Source organism: Anneissia japonica, unplaced genomic scaffold, assembly GCF_011630105.1.
Source record: "Anneissia japonica isolate Jap-2015-1 unplaced genomic scaffold, ASM1163010v1 scaffold13374_len77687_cov166, whole genome shotgun sequence".
NCBI lineage: Eukaryota > Metazoa > Echinodermata > Crinoidea > Comatulida > Comatulidae > Anneissia > Anneissia japonica.
Window position 1 is genome coordinate 59,170 of NW_022747996.1, and position 12,563 is coordinate 71,732.

Here is a 12,563-nt window from a genome sequence, read left to right on the forward strand (position 1 = left end):
CTTAAACACTACAATACAGAGCAAAACATCTTATATAGAAATGTTCATAAGAATAGAACGCCTTTTCCAAGCCTGTTTAGCAAATGCTTTACAAAACTTATCAAATATAGTGTTAACATCCTTATTGAAAGAGTAATAATCACTCCCAAGCATAATATTAAGTTTAACATCATTATTCGCATTAGAAAATATATCCCAAAAAAGATGGTAGTTTCTTAGTTGAAGAGTACATTTTAATCTGGCAAATTCGTTGGATCAATATCATTGAAAGCAGTACATTCAAATAAGAAGTGCCTGAAATTTTCTTGGCAAATGTCATCACAAATTTTACATAATCCACTACTTCCAGGCGTCCAGCTACAAATCCTACCCTCGAGGGGGAGTGTATTTGAGCGCAATTTAAACTTAATGTTTACGCCCTCAAAATCTGTACTGTCTAACAAGTAACTCTCTAGAGTTGGGGATTTCTTTAAAGTGGCGTAATCAATGAGCGAAGACTTACTAACCATTTCTTCATTCCAGCAATGAACCGAGGCTTCACTAAGAGCTCGTTTGATAGCAAAAGCCCAATATAGATTGGGTATGTCTTTGGCCTTATGGATATGATCAAATAGCCAACGACTTAGATCCATTTTTAGGACTCGATCTAAATAATTAATTTTAAAATTATTGTGGATGTCAGATATAGGCGTCCAACCAAGATCACCATATAAGGCTGTTCGAGGGGTGTTGCGGGATGCTTTTAGAATACATCGCGCCATCAAGTTTATCAATGTCACCTTTGCTATTGCTACACCACACAGAACTTGCATAAAATTGATTGATGGTAGAGCAATCGCTCACCATAAAATGTCCCCATAATAAACCCTATTATAATCATTACAATTGTCAATTACAGATTTAATGTAAGCAATAAGGCGATTACCTTTCTTAACAACATTTTCAAAATGAAAGGTGGTCACTTAAGTTTCGTGATATGAACACACCTAAATATTTATAAGAGTCAAATTCAGTAATATAATGATCGCCTAATTTTCATAGTTTTGTTTTATCAATACGTTTGCCAGTAACCATGACATTCGATTTATTGTAATTAAATTGTAACTTCCATGTTTTAGCAAATTGAGATGCTAAATCAAGCATTTTGGTCATCTCGCGTTCATTATCAGCGATCAAGACAACGTCATCAGCCCAGAATAGACCCCACAACCAGATGTCATCAATTCTCACTCCAATATTACTGGATCAAAATTCTGGCAAACTCATTGATAAAAACACAAAACAATATAGTGAAAGAACACATCCTTGTTTTTTACACCTTTTTCAATCTTGAAAGAATCAGTACAAATATCCCCAAATTTTACATGACCTTGAACATTTTCATAAAGTATGTCTTACTATCATTTCCCATATACGGCCCCGAATGCCTGAATTCCATGCCGCCTTTAGGAGGCTATCTCTCCATACTGTGTCGAATGCCTTACGTAAGTCCAGGAAAGCCAAGTGCGTTGTTTTACCTTCTTTTCGACGACATGCGACAACGCCTTTTAAGGTAAAAATGTGGTCCTCACATCGGTAACCTGACCTAAAGCCTCCCTGGACCTCCGTTAAGACATCTCTACTCTCAAGAAAGGAAGATATGTTCTGAGAAATAATTCTATTAAAAATTTTTGAAACACATGAAGTAAGGGAAATTCCTCTATAGTTATTCAAATCCTTACAATCCCCCTTCTTTAATATAGGGACTATTATGCACATGTTCCATTCATTTTGGGATCTTTTCAAGTTGAATAATCCTACTAAATAAATTAAAAAGAGAATAATGCAAAATGTTTCCACCGTATTTTAAAAGTTCATTCGTAATACAGTCGGGTCCAGGGGCTTTATTCTTTATTATTTTTGGCGGATGAAATTGCTTCAATCACGATATCTAAATTTATGTCAAACAATCAACATACCCAAGGTAAAGTCGCGCGGTGTACGGTATGGTCAGAGCGGTCAAGGGTCAAAAGTTTCCAATTTAGCAACAGGGCGCCATTCATGCCTTATTACAGAATTTGCACGCGTAAATCGCGGAGAACGCTATCTTGTGTTTATAAGATCTTTGATAGAGATATAATAAGAATACTAGAGCGCTAACCGCAATGTATTCGATGTTCGAAATACACAGAACTGTGTGCGTGTACCATCCAAGATGGCTGCCATAGATTAGCCAATCAAATTTCGCTAAGCACCATAGTTTGCAATTGCGCCCTCAATTTACTCAGAAAGTTCAGTACATCTAGTTACCCGTCTGTTTGAAACTCGAGCGTTGCGGTGTTTGGGTGTAATGTACACGATTTTAATTTTCATTCCTTGGTACTTTATTTTTGAATAAGATGCTCCACTTGGCCTCGTTTTGGCTACAATAGTTTAATAATTTGTTATTACCATTACTCATTATCATTAATAAAATAATAAGTCAGAGGGCTTATTAATATGTAATAATATGTATACTAAGCCTGAAGGTGGCGCTTTACTACGACGGCCATCTTGGATGGTACACATACATAACTCTGCATTGCTGCGCCATCTTGTCAGCACTCTAGTTGTTTAATAGCTCTATGGCTATTTATTATCTTTGGTCATAGTCAGTTAGCGCCCTCTGGTCATTCCTGACTTGTTTATAATGGTTTAAGATTCTAAATTTGATCAATTTGATTCAAATGCTGTCTTCCATGCCATGCATTTCTGAAATTTCGATTTAGTAGTAGAATGCAGGAAGGGGATCGATGTTCAAGTAAATCATCCCTCCCAGAATATGCATTATACAACGACACTCTAGATAAGAATACTATTTAATAAGACGGATTTTGGGTTTGAACTCCGTTCGTTAAATGCCATGGACTTCAGATTCCGAATGAAAATAATATTAAGAAATGTATGATTTGTAATTTGAATGCTGGACATTCATTTTCTATCTGAGAAGAAGTTTTAACTTCTTCTTAAAAGTTCTGTTATTTAAGTGAATGTCGATTTAAGTTTTGTAGTAGGTTAAGAAAAGGAAAGTTTTTTGTTTATGCAAATGTTTAAATTCTCATCGAAGTTTACCGTGGTTGATGGAGGTTGGGTTAAAGTGTATATCTTAATGTTTTTTAGTTAAGTTCTGTCATTAACATTTACGCAAGTTTAAATGCCTTAGTTTATTAGTTTTGTTTGCATGTTTTGTTCATAATGAAAACTTTTCCCTTATTTTCGACAAAAGCTCATTCAGGTAAGACCTACATCTTTTGCATGAACGTACTAACCGCAGAAAACTCGAAATTCGTAGCTGCTTATGGGCCTTAAGCGCGTGACGTCATTCATAGAGAGGGTAAAAAACCGTTCTGAATACAAAATGTTAAAGAAAAAATATTTAAGCAACCAGCATGGGACTTACATGGCAAGAAAGCTTAATTTATGGGCTACAATTGGCCGTTCACCCTGAAGTTCAGCGACCTCTCGTTGCAGAGTTATGGTAAAAAGAAGCAGGAAGTATACCAAAAAACACTCTAATTTTAACCTTTTTCCTGTGCAAAAGCATAAGAGGTAGTCAACTTTGAAAGAAAATGATCACTCAATTTTACATTAATTTTAAGAATATATGGATGATTATAAATCTTAAAACATGTAGTTTTATAATCCGATCGCCCCATATTGCCAAATGAAACCATTCAAATTATAATATAGTCGATTTTGTGAAAAAAGGGGGTCCCGTTTTGACTCATTTACTGTGTTAAGGTGTGCAGTGAACCGTTCAGTGAGCAGATATGTCTCCAAGTTTTCATTATGTATTTTTTCTTGGACGTAGGCCTACCTTTCTTTAAGAATTGCCACTAAAAGTGCACTGTAGTTTCTGAATAATGTATATAAATAAATAAATAATAAAACATACTGCGTCATTACTGTACAGTAGTATCAAATATGCTGTGGTAGTGTCCGATGGAGGGACGATTCCCCGACAAAAAAAGGTGGGTGTGGTCGGGCGTTGTTCAAAATCCCCAGAAAGTGTTCTAGGGGGGGCGAACCCCCGAAAAATATGATGGATTATATGATTGATTTTGGAGTCTACTAATATTTAGAAAATACAGGCCTATCATATATTTCTTTTTTCTCCCCGACGAATTGTGGTTTTTTTTTCCCCTTCGGTTGGTGGGGGTGGGGGACAGCTCTCCCCGACGAGGGACCCTGGCCCCTCTGTGTCGCCAGGCCACCCCTGAAAATAGGTAGACCTTATTGAACCCACAAATGTGAAAACGCCCACTAATTTAACAACATAAAGCCTACAAATGATAATGCTAACAAATGAAACAACCAGCACCCACAACGGTAACAACTTGCGTCCACAAATGTAATAAAAATCATTGCCAAATGTGATAACGCCCACAATTGTAACAACAAAATATGACTTCTTCGCCCACAAATGTAATAATTTTTTGTGACAGAATTAAGTATAACATTTTTAGCGTATGGGAGAGCCATTTTCTAAACGTCTAGCCTGGAAGCGGGGGGGGGGGGGCGGGGGGGGGGGGGGGGGGGTGGTTAAAGATCCAAGGTTATAGGAGAGATATATTATGTGTAAAAGTTATGTCATTTTCGGAAAATATATTCCTTTTAGAAGAAATAGAATCATATGCATACCGTACCGTACTCGCGCGAATACGCCCCGAAGCGCCCCTCGATTCCTTAAAAAATCAACATACAGTAGGCATACAGAATACAGTAGGCATACATCACCAACTCAATTTTCTGTCCAATGCATCAAATTCGCATCTCAGAATTGTCGGTCGGTCAGTCTGTCCGTCATTCATCTCCCGGTATGTCAGTCTCCACTAACTTTAACATGGTGTTCAGTTTTGATGCATGCCTCCAAAAATCCCGTTCTTGTTTTATTGCACCCTTAACAATATCTTTGATTTCGAACTTGTTTTGCCGAAGGAATTTTTCCTGATAACTTGAAGGTTGCCAAGGTAGTTTCTATTTTAAAAAAAATGATCCTTATTTTATTTACTAATTATAGACAATCTCTTTGTTACCATGTTTTTCAAAAATTCTGGAGCGCTTAATTTGCAGTAGATTATACACCTTCTTAACCAAAACACAATATTCTTTATAATCGCCAATATGATTTTAGAAAATTATACTCAGCAGATCTTGCTATTATTGATATTTACGACTAAATTACTAAAGCAATTAATAATAATGATTTTTCTTGATTTAAGCAAGGCTTTTGTTACCATGGACCATTATTTATCTAATATTACATGTGGTGTTCCACACAAGGATCCGTACTTGGACCCTTGGTATTTTTAATATATGCTAATGATCTCCCAAACTGCTCTTCTATTTTAATCTTTGTTCTTTTCGCAGATGACACTAACATTTTTTATTCACACCAAAATAAAAATGATCTCTTTACAATTATTAACACTAAATTTACTAAGGTATCTAATTGGCTTAAACTAAAAGTAACGTTTTATTTGAAAAATATACATCCTCCTCTAGAAAAATATCCATATTTTACTAGTCCAAAATTATGGAATTCCTTAAAAACTTCCTTTAAATCCTTACCTAATCTCAACTCTTTCAAATACAATCTTAAAAAGTGTCTGGTTTTGGAGTATGACGGGTAAGTCTGCTGGTCTGTCTGTCAGTCATTCTTATTATACTTAACGGACTGCATGCTTCCTTATGCGTTTGTTTGTGCATGTGTTTGTGTATATATGTGTGTGGGGGTGTTTGTGTATGCGTGTATATATATATATATATATATATATATATATATATATATATACATATGTGTGTATATGTGTGTGTATGTGTGTATATATATATGTTTATATATATTATATATTTATATATATAATATATATATTATACTGTTTTTATATTTTTGGATTTCTATATATTTTTAACTGGTGGCCACGGCTAAAAGTTTTATTCTCAACTTATTTTGGCCTCCTTCTACACACTTATTCTGAAATGTATTATCATTCTTAGTTGGTTTTACTTTTAAGCTTTTGTTATGTATGTTCACATGTTCACGTGTGTGGAGAAATAAATTAAACAAACAAACTACAGTATTTAAAATCTAAAAATTAAAACACTGTGTGTCCCATAGGCCTATACAGAGTTGTTTTTATTATTATTATTATTATTATTATTATTATTATTATTATTATTATTATTATTATTATTATTTTCCAGTTAAATACACTCATGACTTCAACACTCTTGCATGTAAAAATATTATTTTTTTTAAAAACATTGTCATGTGATTTTTTTCCCAAGCCAATAATCCAATCAATCCTGGGACTGTGGTTGGCATAATTTGAGCAACAATTGTACTTATGTCGATTTAAAAATGAGGATGGGCTCTATTTCTCCTGGAAAGATAACAGCTCCCTGGACAGTATGTTTCTAACTTTCTTCTTCATACATTTGGCGATGAATCGGCCGGGAATGACTAGTCCTTATTTTCTTTTTTGTTGTAGTACCCGACAATTGCACCTTGAGCACGTTCTCATCCGAGTTTGCAAGAAAACTTGCAATAATCCTGCAAATCTCATCGGCAGATGCAAGCTTACCACCATCACCACTAATTTCATCTGCTGTTTGTGTAAATACCCACAGCATTTTTGTCATGACCTATGCTCTCTGGACAATTATCTTTTCTGCACCTGAACTATCGCTTATCTTCGATAGATGTCTTATAAACTTCATTTATTCAAAAGATGCCCAGTCAATTTTCCGAGTTCTCATACTTGATCTGGCGCTCTATTAGTTGGTAATGGGATGCAGTGGCGTAACTAGGTGGTGAGGGGCCCTGGTTCAATAGTACAGTCGGGTTCTTTGACGCATGCAAATTGATTAACCATCCCTTCATAGTTAAGGCAGTTGTGTGCCACCGGTGGGTTAGTTTTGGAGCATGGTCCTTCTGATTTTTATATTTTGACAATAATTTTTAATTTTATTTTAATTTTTAGATGTTCTCATACGGCATCTTTGAAGAGCAGGCTATTGGCTGGATTGACCATAATAATAAGCTTTTTTATTTCTTATGACCAAAAGGAAAAGCACATTCGATATTTATTGCGTTGGTGCTTTTAGTTTTATTTACTTAAGGTAAATAAAATAAAAAAGGGATCAAACCTGATATCGTTAGATTATGTTTACAGGGCCGCGAGGCAGCTTTGCTGCACGGGCCCATTGGTTGAGGGTGTGGGGGACGCTTATAGGGCCCAGCGGGATTGAGTGGCAAAATCCCTGGTGGGGGCCGGGGCGAAGCACCCCCACCTGAAGCTATGGCCTTTTAACGGATTAAAGTATAGAAACATGAAAAGTAAAAGCTATCCTTCCTTTTATTCAAACGTAGAGATGAAAAGATTTATAACGTAGGTATCTCAAAGTTCACAGTGGCGGATCCAGGAATTTGAAATAGAGGGGGCCCAGAGAAGGACTTTCACAGGTGGAGAGTCTATCTACCTCAGCCCCACGATGGGTTGGGGCTGAGGTAATACAATTAATGATTATGGCGCTCCTGGACGACCGGAACTGGCACTCTTACTTAAATTTGAGTAAAATTTTCTCTTTTTCATTTTGGAAAATTAAATTCGCCACTGGTTTAATATATTAATTCAGTATTTATTTGACAATCGAATCTCTATCAGGTCTATTCGTATTTTCTATGTATATTGACGATGTCCAGGATCCAAGCCTTTGAAAATTATTAATTAATAACGTAAAGAATTTACTATTTGATACATTGTAAACGTAAACTCTAGTAGAAGTCATGCACCCCTCGCACTGCCCACCCCCCGACTACTCAACTGAGGATCCTCGGATTGAAGGGAAGCATCTTAACCAAGCTATTCAACTCCACTTCTTTTAATTGAAATAGTAAGAGAGACTCAGTATTCTAAGGACGAACACCTACCAGAGGTGGCGCCAGGATTTGCCCGACGGCGGGGGGGAGGTCCCCGACGTGGGAGGGGGCGGTTCCCCCGACGAGGTGTCAGATTTCCCCGACGAAAGCAAAGTGGGGGTGGTCGAGCTTCGATTACAAGGTTCCGAAAGTGGTCCTGGGGGCGAAACCGCCAAAATTTCGACAATTCAGGGGTTTCAAAGGCTTATTTAATCGATTTTAGAGTTTACTAATATGTAAAAAATACATATAATATTTTTTTCTCCCCGACGAATTGTTCTATTCGAGGAAAGAGTTTATCGTTTTGGTGTATAATGGATACGTACTTACTCAAATAAACGTTTCTTAATTTCACTGTAAAGTGGAACTTCAGCACAATTACCTTGAAAATGTTTTATTATTAAGACTTATTGATCCCAACCAACTTAAAAAAAATGTAATTCTACTAGAGAACATTAATTGAATCTGTTGAGAATGATGTTGCTTCATTAGATTTGTTTACTCTCCTTTAGGAAGCGTTTATTCGAGAAAAAAAGAAAATCCCTGGGCGTATATTCGAGGGAGGCGGTTATTCCAAATGAGGCTCTAAGCGGGGGCGTTTATTCAAAAGAGTACCGGTACAGTAAGTCTGTTATATAGGCCTACTCTTAAAATTGCAAAAACGGCTGTGGAGCTGTAGGTCTATTCATTGCCCTAACCAACCACGGGGATTCCTTCTGGACCAGTGATGGCTCTAGGATATAATTTATGGGGTGGGGGCTAATGTGTCCGGACTGGGGGTGGGGTGGGGGAGGTGACTAAGTATTTATGGGTGTAACTATAGCGCGCAGCGTTATCTAAGGGCCGAAGCTAGGCCCAAGCCGGGGTCGGTATGGGAGGGGTGTCCCCTCTTCCCAAAAGGAGATTTAAAAAAAATAGGACGTCTAGATGGCCGAAAATGGCACTGTCAGCCTTGGCGTAGGCAGTACAGTACTGGGATGGGAAAATTAGGCATTTTCTTTTTTGGTCCGACTTCCCGACAAGCTTTGGCCGATGGGGGAGGGGGCTTCAGCCCCTTCCCCCTCCCGCTGGCGTCGCCCCTGTTCTGGACACCCAACCGGTGCTCTTGCGGCACCCACAACCCCGAATCATTAATGCATGGTTCTGGTTTTGGTGGGTAAAGTTCGAACTCCAAAGGACTACAAAAGTGTAAAGGTAAAACAGAAGTGGCAGAAATATTGTACAGCAGGAAAGGTCCTTCTCGTTACATCGGCCCTCTAAATATTTGCTGATAATGGGTACCGTAATAATGAATGTAAATAATTGACAACCATTTCTTTTTATTGATAGAAAAGCTTCATGAGTAAAAGACGCAAAAATATCCACGAGTAATCAATAATTTCATTTTGCTTTATTGAATAGAATTCTCAACTTGTTTTGAAGCGTGCCAACGTTACAGTGCAATATTATATAGGCCTATATATACTGTATATATATATATATATATATATATATATAGGCCTATATATTATATTAATATTCTGTATAATATAATAATAATAATATATATATATTATTATTATATATTTATATATTATATTTACTATCATTAATCGTAGATGTTCCCTAACATAATTCATTATTTAAGTGAAAAATTAGGATGAAAATCATGGCCAGATGGATCTGGTATTTCGAGGAGGAACATGGGTTGAATGCGATTGTTTTCGGTACAGAAGTTCTTAACATTGAGCATAATCAGTAGACGTCGTTGGATTGAGTTGGTTTTGTCGCATTATTCCGATAGCAATAGTCGGGTAGTTTATCCAAGACAGGTCTTCGCTCAGCAAGTGATGTGTCCTCCGCCGATGTCGCTATTTCCATCGAGGTCTCCATACACAAGACAAGGTCATCTTTTCCGTCCGTCATGGTGAAACGTGTTTCGTACTTTCCCTATTTAAAAATTGAATATATCGACTCGTTAGTAACGATAAAGGGCTCTATAAATTTTTCTCGCCAATTATTAACGGACATTCTAATACCATTCGTATTGTCTTTTCTAAAAGTAAATTACTATTTTTTTTAGTTAAACTATTTTTTTAGATCATATACCGTATGGTTCCTTAACACTGTCGTTTAATGGAACCATAGCAGGAATATCCAAGAGGCGGGGCTTAGGGGATTAAGGTCCATTGTTTTTCATAATAAGTGGAACATATTATTGAAGATACCTGTGAGGTGGATCATAGTTGCGTGGCTTATATTTGTAAGAAAGAAATACATTAAAGGCCTATTATTCGTTGTTATCAAGCTATATAGTTACCGATGCGAATAACTTGATAAATAGCCTGACGTAATATGGTAATTCGTCCACATTTACAACCACAGGTGTTACGCTCGTGTTGTATCTTCCAGGCAGTGGTGGGCAGGTGCATTCGATGCAATTTTCCGCCGTACCAACAGGGCAACTGAAGTTGGATGGATGCCCTCCTCCTAGCATATCACAGATGTTTTCAAAAGAACTAAAAAAGAAACAAAGTTTGCCAAGCAATTAATAGTCAAACAATGATTAGATTAATATAATATGATAGAGGCTTCATGGGAGTAGTAATTCTGATATAAATTTTATGGTGATTATAATGATGGAGATAACGATGATCATAATGATGATGACGACGACGATGATGGTCAATGAAGCTATCAGTTCCAGTCCCCTAATGAGAATGATTTTTATTATTAATCAATATAAACAAAAGCAGTATCGATTAATGGATCTATTCTTTAGAAGAATTAGCCAGTGGCGTTTATTATGGCCTAGGTAGAGACTGTCCCTCATAATGGGTCAGTACCACTCTCACTATGGTTGGGCTGAGGTAAGAAAAATTATGATTACCACACATTTAAATGGCCAGAATTGACACTCAACAGACTTAAAAATTAAAAAAAAACATAGGGCCCCCTTAATTCGCCACTAGATATAAGGCCCCATGAAAAAAAAAATGATTAGTTTATCACCCCCCTCATCACTTTTGGGGGAAATCTGATTTTTTTTTTTTTTTTTTTTCAATCAAAATTTTTTTTTTAAATTTCAAACGGTCCTTTTTCCATCTTTTTTCACTTGAAAAGCTCAGGGTTTCTTGCAAATATGCTTACTGGTACAACAAAAACATATTTTTTATATATGAATTAGATTCCATTCTTATGAATTTTTATATATGTGTCTCTAACCATGTGATTACCACACATTTAAATGGCCAGAATTGACACTCAACAGACTTAAAAATTAAAAAAAAAACATAGGGCCCCCTTAATTCGCCACTAGATATAAGGCCCCATAAAAAATGATTAGTTTATCACCCCCCTCATCACTTTTGGGGGAAATCTGATTTTTTTTTTTTTTTTTTTTATCAAATTTTTTTTTCAATCAAAATTTTTTTTTTAAATTTCAAACGGTCCTTTTTCCATCTTTTTTCACTTGAAAAGCTTAGGGTTTCTTGCAAATATGCTTACTGGTACAACAAAAACATATTTTTTATATATGAATTAGATTCCATTCTTATGAATTTTTATATATGTGTCTCTAACCATTGGTTTACTTGTGATCATCGGTAAAATGGGGGCGGGATTAGCAAAAAAAAACCAAAAAAAAACACCTCCCTCCCACATCAGTTGTTATTCTTTGATAGGGTGATAGACTAATAATTTTTTTATGGGGCTTAATATGATATACAGTCGATGTCAGAGACACACATGCTGTTATGTATCAACAAAGCACTTTTGAGCCTGGGTGCTAGATCGAGGACTCATTTTCATTTCATTTCATTTATTTCGCCAAATAGATATAAATATAAAAAATATACAAATATAAAATTTCAAAAATAGTAATTGTTGTCATGTGGCAGGATTTCCCAAAAGTAGAAAATCTACTGTCGAGGGGCTCTCCTCATGACAACAAAAATACAATATCGCAATTCTATATACATAATTTAAAAAAAAAATATTTTAAACATAAAAATGTAGTACGGTATAAGAAACATAATATAATTACAAAAAGATTAAAAAGGCCTAATAAAAAGTACAGATAAAATAAACCACAGAGAGAGCAATCGAGCAAATTCCCAAATCCCTTAAATGTTGTTATAATAATCATTCAGTTCCATGAAAAAATGATTGATGTTAAAGAGTAATAAATTTCTTTTATCAGCAGGTAAAGCATTCCAGAGTCGGGGAAACTATTAAAGAATGTAGGACATAAACCACCCAGGACATAAACCACCCAGGACATAAACCACCCAATTGGAATATACCATTGTTAAAGTGGGTAGGCAACAGGGTGAACAATATTTTATTGAACAGGTTATTCATTCATTAACAAAATTAAATACTCTATTAATGTACTTTAATAGAGTATACTTTACTACAATAATGGTATTTGTCTAATATTTAGTATTCTAATTTGTTTAAATTTAGTATTTTTATTTAATAATAATAATAATAATAATAAATAAAATATACCTATTAAAACAATTAAACTTTAAGCACAGTGATTACTAAAATAAAATTATTATTATTATTAAAGGGAAGTATTTAATTGAAAGTGATTTTTAATGTAAGTCATTTTAAAAATTAAAATAAATTTAGAAAA

General features: G+C 35.5%; 1 protein-coding gene across 1 annotated transcript in view; it reads right to left on the minus strand.

Annotated features, from left to right (window-relative positions):
* Positions 1-9,317: 9,317 nt before the first annotated feature.
* The window catches only part of LOC117120651, a 6,982-nt gene continuing 3,736 nt past the window's right edge, over positions 9,318-12,563 (minus strand). Inside the window, exons 2-3 of the mRNA XM_033265678.1 lie at positions 10,242-10,440; positions 9,318-9,871 (exon numbers count right to left, since the gene is read on the minus strand). Of these exons, the coding sequence (XP_033121569.1) occupies positions 9,677-9,871; positions 10,242-10,440 (394 nt within the window). The 3' untranslated portion in view covers positions 9,318-9,676. The remainder of the gene's footprint in view (positions 9,872-10,241; positions 10,441-12,563) is intronic.